The sequence below is a fragment of the Artemia franciscana genome, unplaced genomic scaffold (genome assembly GCF_032884065.1).
Source record: "Artemia franciscana unplaced genomic scaffold, ASM3288406v1 PGA_scaffold_168, whole genome shotgun sequence".
Classification (NCBI taxonomy): domain Eukaryota; kingdom Metazoa; phylum Arthropoda; class Branchiopoda; order Anostraca; family Artemiidae; genus Artemia; species Artemia franciscana.
This window is the reverse complement of record NW_027062638.1, coordinates 516236-532316: the sequence shown is the minus strand read 5'-3', so window position 1 is coordinate 532316 and position 16081 is coordinate 516236. Positions and strand designations below refer to the sequence as shown.

Sequence of the window (16081 nt, the reverse complement as noted above, 5' to 3'; positions counted from 1 at the left end):
CAAGGCATTTTATAGGGTATACTCTCATAAAGCAGAGAAAACAAAATGCAGCATTATGTAACTTGGTTTGTAGCGAGAAAATGGAGGGTCTTAAACAGCACAAAAAAAAGGAAAGAAAAAGGAATGATATTATCATTAGAGTAAAATTGGTAAGTCACCAAGAAACTTGCCGATGGTTTCTAGAGCTATGCAAAATGCTTGTTTTTTCTATTGGACCTAGAGTTTTAAAGAAAGGGTTGATTCCATTCCAAGAGTCTCATTAACCTCTAGTCCCTTCCTGCTCTAAGCGCATCATTGATTTTAGTTCATTTGTTAGGATAGTTTATATATATATATATATATATATATATATATATATATATATATATATATATATATATATATATATATTCGTTAAAAATGGTTTTTAACTTTCTAGCGGCTGTGATTCACTCTTTCCTATGCTACAACCGTGATATATTGCTATTATTCGATATTGTGGGTCATTGATTTAAATGGCTCACCCTATTTAAGAATCCCAATAAATTTATTTTCGCAATTAACTTTTCCCATAAAATTGGTCAAGACAACAGTTATATAGATTATAACCATATAGAATATAGATAGTCTACATTTTAAAACGAGAAGAAACATAAAAACTCACTTTTCACAGAGAGATCTAAGACTTCCCCAGTATGCATCGGGAACACCAAACCATTCACAATCACCAGGTCCAATGTTGATATTCACCGAACAGAAATTGTTGTTCTCTTGATGTCCTGGGGTTCTACTTCCGGGCACTTTCATATACAACTGCACAGTATTCATACCAAGAATAGGGTGGCCTACATGGCTAAGCATATTTCCAGCTGAAACCACACGCGCAAAAGCTGGTAGCTTTTGAAGCTCTTGCAGCTGAGCTCGCCACTTTCTTTCGTCAGACAAATCGACATTGGTCCCGAATTTAATAATTCGATGACCAGATTTGGCTTTTCGTCGACCAGCCTTGGCGCCTGGACCAAAACTGTCACGAGAATCTGAATCGGAGTCCATTGGACGAATTATACCACACATTTTTTCCTGCTCTTCCTAAAAAGAAAAGAGAATATAAATCATAAAAAGCTATTAGCTATAGGTCCCAAGCTGTAAGTCGAAATGTTTATAGGTTTTTAATCTTCTTGTAAATCTTTTCCTCAAAGATTCTGAAATTTTACCACACAGGAGAGGACAAATGCATGCAAAAAAAGATTGTAAAATGAATACAAGCCAGTTAAGTTACAGGATTAGCATATTTCCTAGAAACGATGACTCCCCCATACTGGACTAGCGCCTGCCCAAAAAAGAAATAACAAAATAGTGGCAAGCTGAGACTACAACAAAAAATAGCACAAAAAAACTGATACAACGGTAAAATTTTGAAGCGAAGTGCCATGTCATTTCTGACGCCGCTAAAATTCTTTGTTCGGTTAAAAAAAAGACCACGAAAATACTGGCATGTCATCTACAGAAACTTCAAGCTTAATCAGTAAACGCAACAGTTTCAGGTAGATATAAAATTAATCTAAAGAATAAATACACACATGAAAAAAGTCAGTGAGTTGAGGAAAACGAGATAAAAAGATCAAGTTATGTAAAGCCCAATCTGTTTTATTCCCCTTGTTTCATTTCTATCTGTAGATTCTTGCGAAAAAATTGAGATTTTACTTTTTAGTTTATTTTAACAACTATATAATTTAATTAATCTACTCTTAAAACAAAATAGTCTTTAATGTATGACAAAGTCTGCTATAGCTAAGAGCCGAACTTCAGTTACTACAGCCACTACCCCATCAACTCTCATGCAATATTGATTGTCTTATAATTTTTGCTCTACCAATTGATGGTTCATTACTAATTTGATACTTCATCAAAATTTTACAGAAAAACGCGTTTAGTTACCGGTTTTTGAAACTTTTCCTACTTATGTTTAAGGTTTCGAACTTTAGGGGTCTATAATTTCATCAACAGAAGATTTATAAAAAAAAAAATATTAAGAAGGCTGGAAAAGGAAGTATGCAAGAAGGGGATGGGGATTTTAGTCTTGCATAATTGCACTGTCATTGGAAGTGGATAAACGGATACAGTTTGGAGATAACATTTGGATACATTGGAACTGATAAAAAGATGCCACACGAATTCCGCGAATATATGTGACAAACACACAGGCACAAAATAAGACAAGTCGGTGAGTTGAGGAAAACAAAGAAATTATTAATCTTTTTCACTGATAACTAATACAACAGATTTTTTTTAATGGAAGATTTCAGAGTTTTAAAACCATTCCAAAAATATCCAAACAATTATTACTGAAATAGGAAATAAAAAGAGAAAAGTGACGTAGTTCCGCAAAAGCCAGAGGCTCGAGTATATCCTAGGAAAGAGCAAAGACCAAATGCTTGAGATGGTAGTGGTAGCAAGGTGGTTGCAAGTGGTAAGAAACACCAAAAGACCACCAAAGCTGGCTTTTACACTTACAGAAATTGTGCTTCTCCGTTACTCAATAGTTAACAACAGGTCTTGTCAAGATTTGGTTTAATGCATCAACCTAAGAATACCCAACCATTAGGGGGACAAAATTTTCTCCAATCTTTTTTTTTGTTTTCAAATATGGTTCAAGTATGAAGACTGCCCATAGCCAATATTAGAATAGACTTAGTCAAACTACCTTAAAAAATTGTTGGGTGTCTCGAAGATATTCCTAAGATCTTCGTTTTATTAACATCGACGGCAATAGTGTTCAAACCAACGTCGAATACAAAAGTTTATCAGCGTCACCAATGAAATTATGTCTGATTAGTCAAAGAGCCCGCAGGAAAACGGGAATAGAAAGGCCCCCAGCGTGTAATCTCTGCGAGAACAAGATTAAAAGATTTCAGCCCCTTCCCAAAAATTTAAAATGGCAAGCTCTTTAGAGAAATCCTACAAGTCACAACTTTATCCCTCAGCCATGAGTCAAAACTGGGTAAGCACGCTTAGTATGATGATCAGAAACCAAATTACTATATTTGTGCGTTGATGCAACAGAGAAATACTAGCTTTAGCTACCCTCTGTATAATCTCAGGATTATAAATTATTATTTAGTCGATGCATGATTTGTACTAGTAGCAATTACAGCGATTCACATGGACACATTTACCTCCACCCCCCAAAAAAAAATCTTAACCAGAATTGACGCAATGTGCAGATAATACTACCGAGTGTCCAAATGTAGTCTCTCAAATATTGCAGGGTACGTGGTCCCTAAACCTAAAAAAGTGTCAACATTCACTACATCCTTGGCTTTTATCAATCTACAGCAATGACAAACAAAACAACTTCTAAACAAGGATAAACTTTAATATGATATCCTTATATTTATTTGGTTGCAATCCTAGCATAGAGAGCCCATAGACGTTTTTCACTTTGAAGTTTGAAGTCAATATTAACAGCATAGCTCAAAAATGTACTTCCAAGTTTTTGTGAAGTACGTTAGTAGAAAAAGGAAAAGAAAAAAATATATTTAGAATTCTCATCTGAGTTCCAAAGATCTAACATTCAGCATAGGGCAAGAGGACTATTACTTCCCGAGAGCTGAACAGCTCTGATTATTTAAATAAAAGTCATTGAAAATAAACAAGGATGAATCTGAATTCTATTTCGATGAGGTGAATCGTCTTTAGTCCTCCTCAAGACTAATGGGTTTAGGTAGCCTATTAGTTCTAAGTGATGGCTTATAAGAAAAAGTTCAGTTTCTAAAAAATGCTTTATTTTTATAGAACGAGTTAATGTACGTCATTTTCTAGAAAAAATGTTCAGGGCTGCATAGACCCTGAAATCCATGCAAACTACCTTTCTAATTAATTTAAAAAATTTTCTTTTAGATTATTTGCACACGAAAAAAAAACTGATAACCTGTTTTAACGAACACTTAAAGGTCCACATAAAAGTTAATAAACATTGGCGTTTTATTACTTGCTAGTAGGTGTGTAATTTAAGTAATGAGACTGGCTCAGTAGCGTTCAATCTGGTAATATTGAAGGCACAGCGCATGGATGGGGGGGGGGGGCGGCAGTGAACATATGATTCGCATTCAATATTGATTTGAACTCCTTCGGGTCATCTGTCTTTTTTTTTAATGGGAAACGGTTTTTTGAAGTGTTTTAAAGAAGAGTAACATCAATTTCGAGTAATGGCGAGCTATCAGATTTTGTTTCCAATTTAAGAAGAGTACAAGGGAAACAGTTGTTGTCTAGAGGCCAGTTTTTTGGTGGATTTCAAGAAGAAAGTCAATTGGGGATGGACCACGAAGCGGAAGGCCTTTCTTCAGTAATACATGAAAATGTCAACAGTATCCAGGATCAAATGCACTCAGATCGTCGGTTGACAGTCAGAACGATCAGCGAAGAGTTGAATTTATCTCCCTCCACTGTTCATTGAATTTTCAATTAATTCAGGATGTGAAAAATCTGCGTTCGAAAGGTTCCAAAAAACCTTCCGCAAGACGAAAAGGACATTTAAATATTTGGATTTAACGAAAAATGTTCTCCATTTTTTGTAGTACATCATCACTTGTGACGAGTCTGGAGTTTTGAGCACAACCCAGAATCCAAACACTAGAGCATGAAGTGATAAATTCAACCTCTCCAAGTTCCAAAAGGCAATGAAACCTCTCTAAGGCCAAAAGGCAAATACTCATGAATTTGAAGATCAAATGCATGCTGATTTGTATTTTCAATATCCAGAGAATCGTCCAGACAGAGTTTGAACCTAAGGGTCAAACGGTGAATCAGCAGTTTCATCAGGAGGTTCAAAAAAAAAACCTTCGAAAAGACTTCATTCGTGATTGACCGAACATCAAGAGCAACGGGGTGTTTTCTTCACGATGATAGTCGTTGTCATTCAAGAATTTCAATAAAAGAGCTGATGGCCGGTGAAAAATTTCGGTGGCTCCACGGCCTCCTTATTCGCCTGGCCTGAGTCCTTTGACTTTATCTCTTCCCCAAGTTAAACAATCCCTAAAGGGAGCTTTATAAGGAAAGTCAAAAGGATTCAAAAGACTGTAACAGCCCAGCAAAAGGCCATTCCAGAACAGGAATTCCACCACTGCTATGAGGAGTTGAAGAGCCGTCTCCTGCGCTGTATGGTTTCAGATAGAAGTTGTTCTGTTGGTGGCAATAAAGAATTATAATTTTATTTGAATAAAACAAATAATTAAATTCAGTACCATTACTTAATTTACAGACATCCCAAATTTGAAATGCTATAAACATCTGAAAATTAAGAATCAAAACAAAAAGAGTAGCCTTAATCTGTTTTTGATAGACTATAAGAGAATTAGCGTGTGTTTGCATTTCAGAGCAATTAAAAATTTTTATCTTCGTTATATCGAAAATTGTTTAACGAGAATTAAATTTTTTTTTAATTAGTAAAAACTTCTTGCTAATGCATTTTGTTACATTGATAATAATAATAATAATAATAATAAAAAACTGGTGGTATCAAAAAGCATCAAATTGCTAAATTACTTACTCTAAGTGCATATTAACCATATTTCGACAGTTCTAAATCTTGGAATATTGTTTTATTGCCTAACTACATAGATGGTAATTATTTTTTGAAACCATTTTCAAAAACATTTATAAAAAGATTGAAAATCCTACAGCCTACATGCTACCACTATTTTCTTCCGTTCTAAGCTGTCGTGTCTCAGCAAATGAAAGGGGTAAATCAATCTGTTTTTCGAAACGAGCAAGTTAAACCTTGTATAAAAAAAAAAAAAAAAAAAGTGTCCAGAAAAGCGTCATACCCCCCTTCCCCGTGTGAAGTAAATGGTATCTGTCATAGTAGGCTGCAAAATATGACAATGTTAAGGAGGATTACAGTTATTACCTTCAGCGATTCCTGAAAACTGGAGGCTTGGTATGACGCATACTTTGCAACTGTCGTAGAAGATCTATGAGAAACACAGCCCCAACCTTTTCGACCAAGTTGAGGATCGAAATTTTCGTCAACACACTGCTGTAATTGGGTACGCACTTCACACGCATGATCTGGATGAGCTTCAACAAGGGATTTTGTGGAAAACAAACCGAGGTCTAAAAAGTATAATTAAGGGAAATCAAAATTAATCCTTAAGATGAAGATGCTTAAAACATGAAAAACATCAAAATTTGTACATAGCACAAAAAAATCAGACATGATCTAGACGAGAAATAACAAGACAATTTGAAAAATAAAACCAGATCGAAAGAGTGCAGCAAAGGAAAAAATAAATTAACTCTAAAATAAAGAGATAAACATAAAATTAAGAAATTCTTATACCACAGTGCCATTTCATATAAACAAAAAAAAAAATTAGATAGATGCATTAGGTAAAAAACAAATGCACAAAATAAAAAAAAAATACATACAAAATATTTAGAAATTCTTAGATAGAAGCACAATTTAATAAAAATTGGATTGGATAAAAGAGACAAAACATGGAAAGTAAAACAAGATCATACGAGCATGACAAGAAAAAAAACATAATTGATCTTAAAGGGAAAAAATAGGTATAGAATATGAAAAGAATTTCTAATTTTTTTAAATAACAGTACTTCCCACACATGATCTGATTGGGCTTTAAGAAGATATAATGTTCAAAATGAGACACGATATAATGAGTATACAAGGGGGAAAATATAAATCATATCAACTTGTTAGAAATACATTCTAAAAAAAAAATAATAATAAAAACATTGAAAATTCTAGACAATCGACACATAATTATATTTTTGTCGAGTTTGATAACACGTCAATATTTTTCACAATTTTTATAAAGTCAAAACCCCCATAAATTGTAGTCATTGTCGTTTTTATTTGTAATATTAACTGCAATTTTGCCGTAATAATGGAAGACTGACTTGTAAAGAGGCATGATGAAGTTGCATGTCCTTAGAACAATACTTATAGAGTCTACAATTAAATGTAATAGTAAGATTTTTTTTCAGGTGACGTGCATTCCTTCAGATATAACAGTTTTTTTTTTTTTACCTCAAACAGACATTTTTTGAAAGTCATCTTGAATTACAATACAAAAGGTGTTTATGGTCAGCTCCCATTTCCTTCCATAATTTGGTAAAAGTCACATATTCAATACACAGGGATTATTTTTATCTTACAAACCCAGGGCATGTGTTCAAAGTTTCCCAAAAATTTATATGTAGTCCTTTTTTTTAAACCTTGGAAAGTTTTTCTGCAACCCAATGCTGGGACCTACACTTTGAGATACAAGGCTTTAAAGTCTAAACATTATATCAGTGAATCTACCACCTAAATTAGACTCAAAAACAAGTCATGGAAATAGTTGAAAGGTTACGGAAAATATAGCTTCAGCAATGTAATCAAAGTTTCTAAATCGTAGTTTAATTTCAATAGCATGCCTCATTCCAGGGAAAAACACATTTTAATATATTGAGGAGTAGGCAAATTGTTGTTTATGATAGACTTCATAACTTTAGCTGGGTCAAATATAAAACAACAGATATTAGCTGACTCAAGATTCCTCCCAATGGGTATAACCGCAATTTCATTGATAGAACGTATGTTTGAACTTCATATGTAGCATTAATAATACACACTCTAATGAATCAAACATCATAAAAAGTGCAACAAATATAACATGGCCAACTTTCTAAATTATTTATCCACTCAACTTCTATATTGCCAACGAACTTATTTTTATGTGTTCTTTACAATAAAGGTTTTCAAAATTCTAAAACCTATTTTTGACGTGAATAAAAATTGTTTGTACAAAAGCATAGTGAAACTTAATAAGGTCATATCGTAAGCTTGGAAATCAACTAAATAATCCATAAGCTGTAATTATTCATTTCCGGTCTCGCATAGGTTAAACTGAAGGAATTTGACTTCGTAACTTAGCTGAATCAAATATGAAGCAGCAGCTGACTATAACTATAGATATTATGCTTCAAGGGGCAAAGCCTATGGATGGACAAACTGTCTTCTTTTCAGCCTTCTATGTATCCCCATAACGCCAAGTTTAACCAAACCAAACTTTTAATGTAACACTTTAACCAAAACAGTCAAAAAGCTAGAACATGTGCATCCCAAGACATGTTTTACTTCCACCTTTAACCCAACCCCCTCCAGCCTTGTACACCAAAAACTGCAGATGGTTCTTGACAACATATCTATGGCTGGTTGCACAACTGATTGAAACCAGTTATGGCAGAAATTTCAATCTGTGTCTGTAGGCCTATTGCTAGAGGGTAAAAATGGGATCCTTTAGCCAGTGTCTCCGACATCTCAAATTCCCAAATTTAGACACATAGAATTGGCATACCACATATTACTTATGACCATTCAGAAACTATTTAAGGAATATTCCCAAATAAACAAATTTAAATATTTAGGAATCCATATTTATGATACGACTGCCCTTATTAAACACTACTGGGTCGGTAATTACATAGATTAGGCTTCTACCGGCGATAATATTTAGAAATATCTGACAGAGCTAATTGTCAACCTGAGACAAGAATTGCAAAACAGAAGCCCATAATCAAAACACATTAACTAAATAAATAACAAATGATAAAAATGCCACCATTTTCAAGAAACTTCATTCCCATAAGCGTGCTTTCAGAGCAAACATTTACAGCATAGATTAGGCAAAATAACAAGAGAGAGACAGGAGAGAAAGAGAGAGAGAGAGAGAGAGAGACCATAATCAAAACACATTGACTACATGCATAACAAATGCCACTATTTTCCAGAGACTTCTTTCCCATAAGCGTGCTTACAAACTTTTACAGCATAGATTAAGCAAAATAACGAGAGAGAGACAGGAGCGAAAGAGAGAGGGACAGAGAGAGAGAGAGAGAGAGAGAGAGAGAGAGAGAGAGAGAGAGAGAGAGAGAGAGAGAGAGAGAGAGAGAGAGAGACAGAGAGAAAAAAAAGAGAGAGAGAGAGAGAGAATATGTGGCAATGTGCAAAAAAAAAAAAATAACAGTTACTTAGGAACATGTACATAAAAATAATTGTGATTTTGTAGCCTACATTATTATAAAATTTAGTGCTAATGTTTGCTTTTATTCTTTTCTGTGACACAAGTCAAATATTGAAACATAACTCGAGCAAAATAAGAGAAAACAAAAATCTTACCTAGTTTAAGGGCGGTGGCCATTCCTCTTATCACAGATATTGGATATTGCATAACGAAATCCTGTAAGCAGGGGTTATAGCAGTCCTTTTTAGTTTCCACAAAAACTGAAGGTGTCGGAGGAGACAATTGTTCTTTCATCAACTTAAACTTGGGAGGGGAACAAGGTCGAGGAGGCGGTGCATTAAAATCCAATATACTCGTGTCGTTTAATGATTCGGACTCGCACACATTCTTACACAAATTAATTAAATCACGGGCATTCATATCTAAATGAGGTAGAGGCGCTTTCACTGAACTTTGACTTTCAGATTTCACTCGAGTGACCTCGGGTTTCGGTGGGTCAGGCGTTTGTGTAGGAGTAGGGATCAAAGAACTATCCAATTCGATGTCCCCGTCTTGAGCTAGCTGACTAAGTAAATCTTCAGCTAAAGAGGTAGCAACACTAGTAATATCTTGCGATAATATTGCTTGCAGCTCTTGATCTGACACACCTCCAGAAGGTGAGAGATTTGGTGAACACGGGAGAGTGGGATAAAAAGAGGCACGAGATTGGCTTAGTTCCGATTTGACCCGTACTTGACTCTGCTGCATTTGCCTATACTGATGCTGCAGTTGAGTTAGAAGTTGTTGCTGTTGCTGTGTTAAACTATTCTGGTTCTGCTGCAAATAATTCATCATTTGTATTTGCTGTTGAGTGAGGTAGAAAGAAGGTTTGGCTGGCTGGGGCTCTTCCCCAGGTTTAAAGCGCTTAATATTTGGTCCCTCTTGTTTAGTAACCATAGTTTGTCTATTCTGACGAAGCATTATTTGTTGCTGTCTCGCATTCAATTCAGATGTTACTGGAAGATTCCAAGCATCTTCTATGCAAGGAAGGGAACGAGTTCTACAAAAAAAGAAAGATTAACGTCACAATATTAAAAGTGTATATACACAAGGGATTACTAAAAATTTTCTAATGGTAGATGCCGTATAATTAATTGTGTGTTTGTGGAGAAGAATAAATGTAAAATATTGGATAAAGCATCAAAGGAACAGTATGTACATTTTACTAGTATTTTTTTTAACTAGAGGAGAGACATAGACCACGTACCCATGAATGCATGATTGAAAGCAATACATTTACATGCTTTTAATTCTAGTTTTCAAAGCATGACGGTAAAGGTACAACACCATCACACAAAGAATAAGACTTATATTAATTGCTTACAGAAAGTATTTTGAGCTTCGTTAATTCAGGCCTTGCTGTATTTATGCAGACATTCTCTTAAATATTTGGCAAATGAAAAACATGTGGGGGGGCGGCTACAGAGATGATATGGGCCCACACCGTCCGATTTTTTTTTTAGTTCGAAAATAAGCCATCTTTTTCTTCATTGTATAAAAGATTAGTTTCAACCATCTCAGTTTGCGTTGAGGAATTGACATATTCAGATCTGTTTTTACTGCAACTCCATTTTGCAATTAATAAAATTGATACTGTAGATTTTCAATTCTAAATATTTACATGGAATAAATACCTTTAAAGAACTAAAAAAAATAAAGGTAAATTTTCTTCCAAATTCTTTATTTTCCTTATTTGGCATTTTATTTTGGTACTTGTTTTGCCATGCGGCAGGATACAAGGGCAAGGATGGGCTAACCTCCACAGGGCCAAAAAAACATTAGAACGAAAAAAATGAAGTAAATAATTTAAAAAGGTGTGGATAAAAGCTACTTACTTATTAGCAGGTAAGGGAGTAGGCGCGTTGTCGAGCTGAGTTTGAAGCAGTCTTATTCTTTGAGATAGAGACTGAGGCACTTGAGTTTCTATTCCTCGAACAGAATTTGTGTAGCAGTACAACGCGTCTCTAAACTGGTGAACACTTTCGTAAAGCAAACCTATAAGGATTAAAGACTTATTGAGAAAGGTTCACCCTACAAAAAAAGGAAAATTTTACATACAAAAACGACAATGCTTCAGTAACTTACTAGCAAAAAGAACGTAACTAGCTTTTCCTCAGCTGAACCACCCCTGTCTCCGAAATGGGTTAATCTCCTTCTCCAGACAAAATCATGTATCTCGTAAACAAAAGCAGGTCTATAGGTGAACCCCGGTTTAAATATAAACACTAAATAGAAAGTGCGATAAGAGAAAGGCGAAAAAAAGAGAAGAAGGATAAAAGTTTGAATGGAAGCAAGAAATCTTTATTATTCCCTCACAGCATAAGACAGGAGATAAATAGAAAACAGCAATACTAGCAAACTTTGAATCATTCTTTTTTTATCCTACAACATCAATGTTTCTTACATAGAAATCAATTGGAATAGTTTTTTTTTTTTTACTCAAATGTAAAAATATAAAATATCATTACTAAAATTTTATTAAATCATTTCTTTATTCCTTTCGAAATAAATATTTAGTAGAACTAAAACCGCTGATGAAAATATACAGTACAACGAAATTTAAATAATATTATAGTCGACAACTGCAGTTCATCATTTTCGTAAAGTTGAAATAAAAGAACCGCAATCCTTGCAATTACAGCTTTTATAGTTAATCATTACCATGATAATGATTTCATTAAAAACATTGGTTTACTGATATTTCAAAAGGCAAGAGAATTAATAAAACAACGAACCTCTTTTCTTTATTGTCAAAGGACGGCAAAATGCCGACATGATATCAACCGGTTGTGTCAACAAGAAATTAAACAAAAACAACATATCCCTTGTCATGTCGACTGAGATGTTAATCCAAACCAAGCTTTAGCATCTTGTTCTCCATTTATCTAATTATATCTATATTATCTATTATATATTATCTATATATCTATATTATCTAATTATAGCATTAAGACAGGGCCGTATCCAGGGGTAACTGTCTCTGGAATCGTTGTCCGAACTATAAAAAAGTAACAAAATACATGCAAAAAAATTTTTGATGCACTTTGAAAATTTTGTTTCCCAACCCCTCGAACAAAAATCCTTGAATGCCATTGTAATTACATAGCCTATGTAGACTAGTACCATTTTTATTGACATTATTATATTTACAAATGTATTGAACCACTATCAAAACAAAATTGATATGATTCAAAAAAAGGGGAGTAGGAGAATTAATTATTTACCAACCAGTTCAATTATTCTGATTCAAGTTGAAGAAACTTCATGCTGCAAAGTTGCATTTTATTTTTTTTGTCTTTAAAATTCCGATTCCTGCTTCTTTTGAAAAGAAACTATAACAGGACCTTCGGCATCGTAAGTAAGAAAAAATTAACTGAAAGTAAGAAGCAACATTAAAACATTTAATTAGTCTTTCTTGAAGAATTGTGACAAAAAATCAAACTTTAGCGTGAAGATCGGGGACTGAAGAAGGGGCAACGCTCCTCGTATATGGAGTCATTTCTGTGCGTTTTCAGTATGAAAGTTTTTCAAATAATGCAAGGAAATCCCCTTCCCTTCTCACTCTTTAAAATTTCTCCTTAAAACTCTCAACGAAAAATTTTCCCCGTGGAAATCCTTCCCCCCCACCCCCCCCCCCCCAAAAAAATGTGTATATTTCAAAATAATAAACATTTGTTAGAAAATTTTGTTCGAATGCCTTTGAGGAAAAAAGGGGCGTGGGAGGGAGGCTAGTTGCCCTCCATTATATTTGGTCACTTAAAAATGACACTAAAACTTTTTTCTTCCGTTCCAATGCGCCCTCTCCTGATTTTCTCGGAACGTTGATTCCATACGCTTACCTTAAAAAAAACAAACATTGATCCATGTTTTTTCTTCTGACAAAGACATAAAATTCCACATTCTTGTAGATAGGAGCTTGCAACTTTTACAGAAGGGTTATCTGATATGCTGAATCTAGTGACGTAATTTCCACTAGGATCCCTTGACTTTCCGGGGATGCTTCCCTCCTTTTACAAAAATTTTCTCAGGATCGTAGCTTTTGATGGGTGATATTAAACTTATTGAATGTTACTTAGGTACTTTTCGGTTATTCGAAACATACCCAAAAAGTGAAATTTGGTTAGCCCTAATGAAATATAACAATACATGATGATAAAATAATACTTTAGAAACAAAATTATAAAAACCTAACGTAACCTAGCCCCCACCACACCCCTAATGTACAAATATTTAGCCCAAATTATATAAGTCCAATGCAATGTATCATCCATCACTTGTTTTGTAGCTATAAAACAGGTTTTCTGAGATGTAACCAAAGCGTAATTCTTGAATGTTTCCAATAGCCGACAAGTAACTTTTAATATTGGCTTAAGTTACCTCTTATTCATAGTTTCTCACCACGAACTCATTAACTGAGGTTTTATGATCAGCATATGTTATGACAATTGATTACTTTGTATTTTAAACCTCTGAGAAGAGGCAAAACCTAAGCTAGGATCCAAATAATAACGCGTTAAACCCAATTTTGCACTATTTATGAGGCCATGAACAGGTGAGTTTTAATCGTGTCCTTCAGCGTAACTAACTACAAAGAGAAGATTTGTCGCAAATAACAGTAAGACATTAAATATCATGAATAGGACTGAACTTCAGCTAAAAACATGTAGAATCTGATTTTTAAGAAAAATCTCTTTTCAATCAAGACAAAGAGATAATTTAAAACCAAAAATAAACAGGGGCTATTATAGATATGATGGAGGCTGCCACTAACTAAGCTTAAGCAGTTAAGCTATCTGGTAACTCAAAGCATTACAAGTGTAAGGCCCAAGCAGATTGTGATAAATATTTCGTGGTTGTGCTTTCAAACACAACCTAGTAAAGAAGGAATTCTAGTCTATATTATCCAAAAGTTTTGAAAAGCATTTTGAAAAAGAAAAAACAAACGGTAACAACGTAAAAAGAAGGAGTCCAATGTTGCCATATACACAGGATAATTCTGCGTAGTTATCCTTGTTAACCTGAATATCCTGTCCTGAATAGTCAGCACGAGGTTAAGAGGGTGGTAGTCTCCTGATGTACAGGATAGTTTTTGATTGTTTTTAGTTTTAAAGTCGCTATTTAATTCCACTTGAAAATGGTTATTTAAAATATGAGTGGTCAGTTAAAAGCCATACCTAAATTAGTCCAAGCTGGCGTATGCTTCTTGTCAATTTGAACTGCACATATGTAGGCTTGCAAGGCATCCATAGGCTGATTTTGCTGCTGGTAAAGTACTCTAAAGAAAAAGAAAATGCATTAGGGAGTTGAAAGAAGACAACTCATAAATAGTAGGCCTACTTTTTTGGGATGCTCTAAAACTGGTCTCAGATATTTGATTTTCTTTACTCGAGAGGGAGGGGGTGCCACTCTAAGAGATCCTTTATACCAGGTGAAGCTTGCCAAGAGTGGTAGAATTCCACGGCACGCGTGTCATTCAAAGATACTCAAGAGGTGGATGATTTTGGGCGCCCCTTATCTTGAGAATTGTGTTTTAGCGCAAAATTAACAGCCGATACCAGAATCAGAATTGTGTATCTCACAGCCTAGTCGTCAAACAAGTCCACGTGACTTAACACGATCGCCAGTTCTATCTATACGGCCCAAAAAAGAAACAAGGATACGAAGAAAACGAAGCTACTACGCACTAAAACGATATAATGATTGATAGAATAATGTTTTTGCGATAAAAATGAAGAAAATAATCAGGTTTCTCCTATAAAAAGATACCCCATTCATGAATTTAAATAGCCCAAACCACCTTAAAAGTCCCAGAAAAACCAGTTATATGCTAACGTTTCAAAGATTTAAAATACCGTTTAAAACAGCTAGCTCAGGATGGCTTGATTCCAAGAATCTTTATTGGTTTTCTATTTTGTCATTATGGCTAGCTTCCTGCAAATTAAAAATTAATCTGTGTTATGTTGAAAACAGAGGTTAAAAAGTGAAAAAGTTGTAAAAGAGGTAAAAGCTTGACTTTACGTGACTGGAGGGATTCTGGGGTCCAGGAATTTCCTTATGCAGGGACAGGGAAAAAATTATGAGCTTACTGTTTTTGTTTCTAGATAAAAATCTAAGAACCAAATCATTGATCGCTTACATCTAGTAGGGTTCTCCAATTTCCCGCATAAAGCTTTCGACTAGCTGTAGGTTTTAAAGCTACTGCTACTGTTTGAGTGTCCACGCTTAGCAACCCTCGTTTAACTAACCTCCCACGCAGCTAAACCCTTGTGCACCTAAACCCCCGTTTAACTAAGCCCTCGTGCAACTGAAGCCCCTTTAACTGAACCCATCTTTTTTCTGGGAAAAGTATAAAATTGCACATTTTTGTTGTTAGCTTCGACTGTAAAGTTTTCTAAAATACTGATTCCAATGGTTTAATTTTCATTAAGATGGCTTGCTTTTTGTTTTTTCAGAAGAATATCCTATATTAAAACAAATAGATGAATTATCTTTTCGAACCTAAGCTGCCTGAGACAAGTGTTCTAACCACTGGATCATCAACTCTTGTGCAATTCCGTTTATTTATTTTAAATTTTGCTGGACTCAATCTCCTGTTTTTTTTTATTTATACGAGGGGGAGTATACAAGAGGGTAGAAATTTGGTGTCGTATTATTTTACTGTCATGTTTGTAAGTGGTCAAAAAATGGGTCACAACTATGGCAAGTTTATCTGGTAAACACAGGGAGTTGAGGACAGCTAGTTTCTATGCTAATAGCATTGACAGAGAATTCAGAATCATAGGCACAGGTCTATTAGAGATGTTACGTTTTTAACTGTATGGGTACTCACCGTATGCTAAAATCAAATACGTGTGAAATCATGAGAAAATCAGGTAAAAACAATTGTTTGTCTTCGACTTAATGCATATAGACTAAGCTTGCTGATTACATATCTAAAGCTGATGATGAAATGCATACAAAATCCAAGCCCCTTGAAGAACCTCTTAAACTCCCCCACCTCAGCTTTAAAAGCATAAGTAAGTGCTACCTCTTTC

General features: G+C 34.6%; 1 protein-coding gene across 1 annotated transcript in view; it reads right to left on the bottom strand.

The window, feature by feature from the left end:
• The window catches only part of LOC136041354 (lysine-specific demethylase 6A-like), a gene marked incomplete in the record, with an annotated part of 159744 nt that overhangs the window by 8199 nt on the left and 135464 nt on the right, over nt 1-16081 (bottom strand). The window contains 5 exon segments of the mRNA XM_065726000.1: nt 644-1068; nt 5888-6093; nt 9164-10047; nt 10883-11042; nt 14222-14322. Coding sequence (XP_065582072.1) covers nt 644-1068; nt 5888-6093; nt 9164-10047; nt 10883-11042; nt 14222-14322 — 1776 coding nt within the window.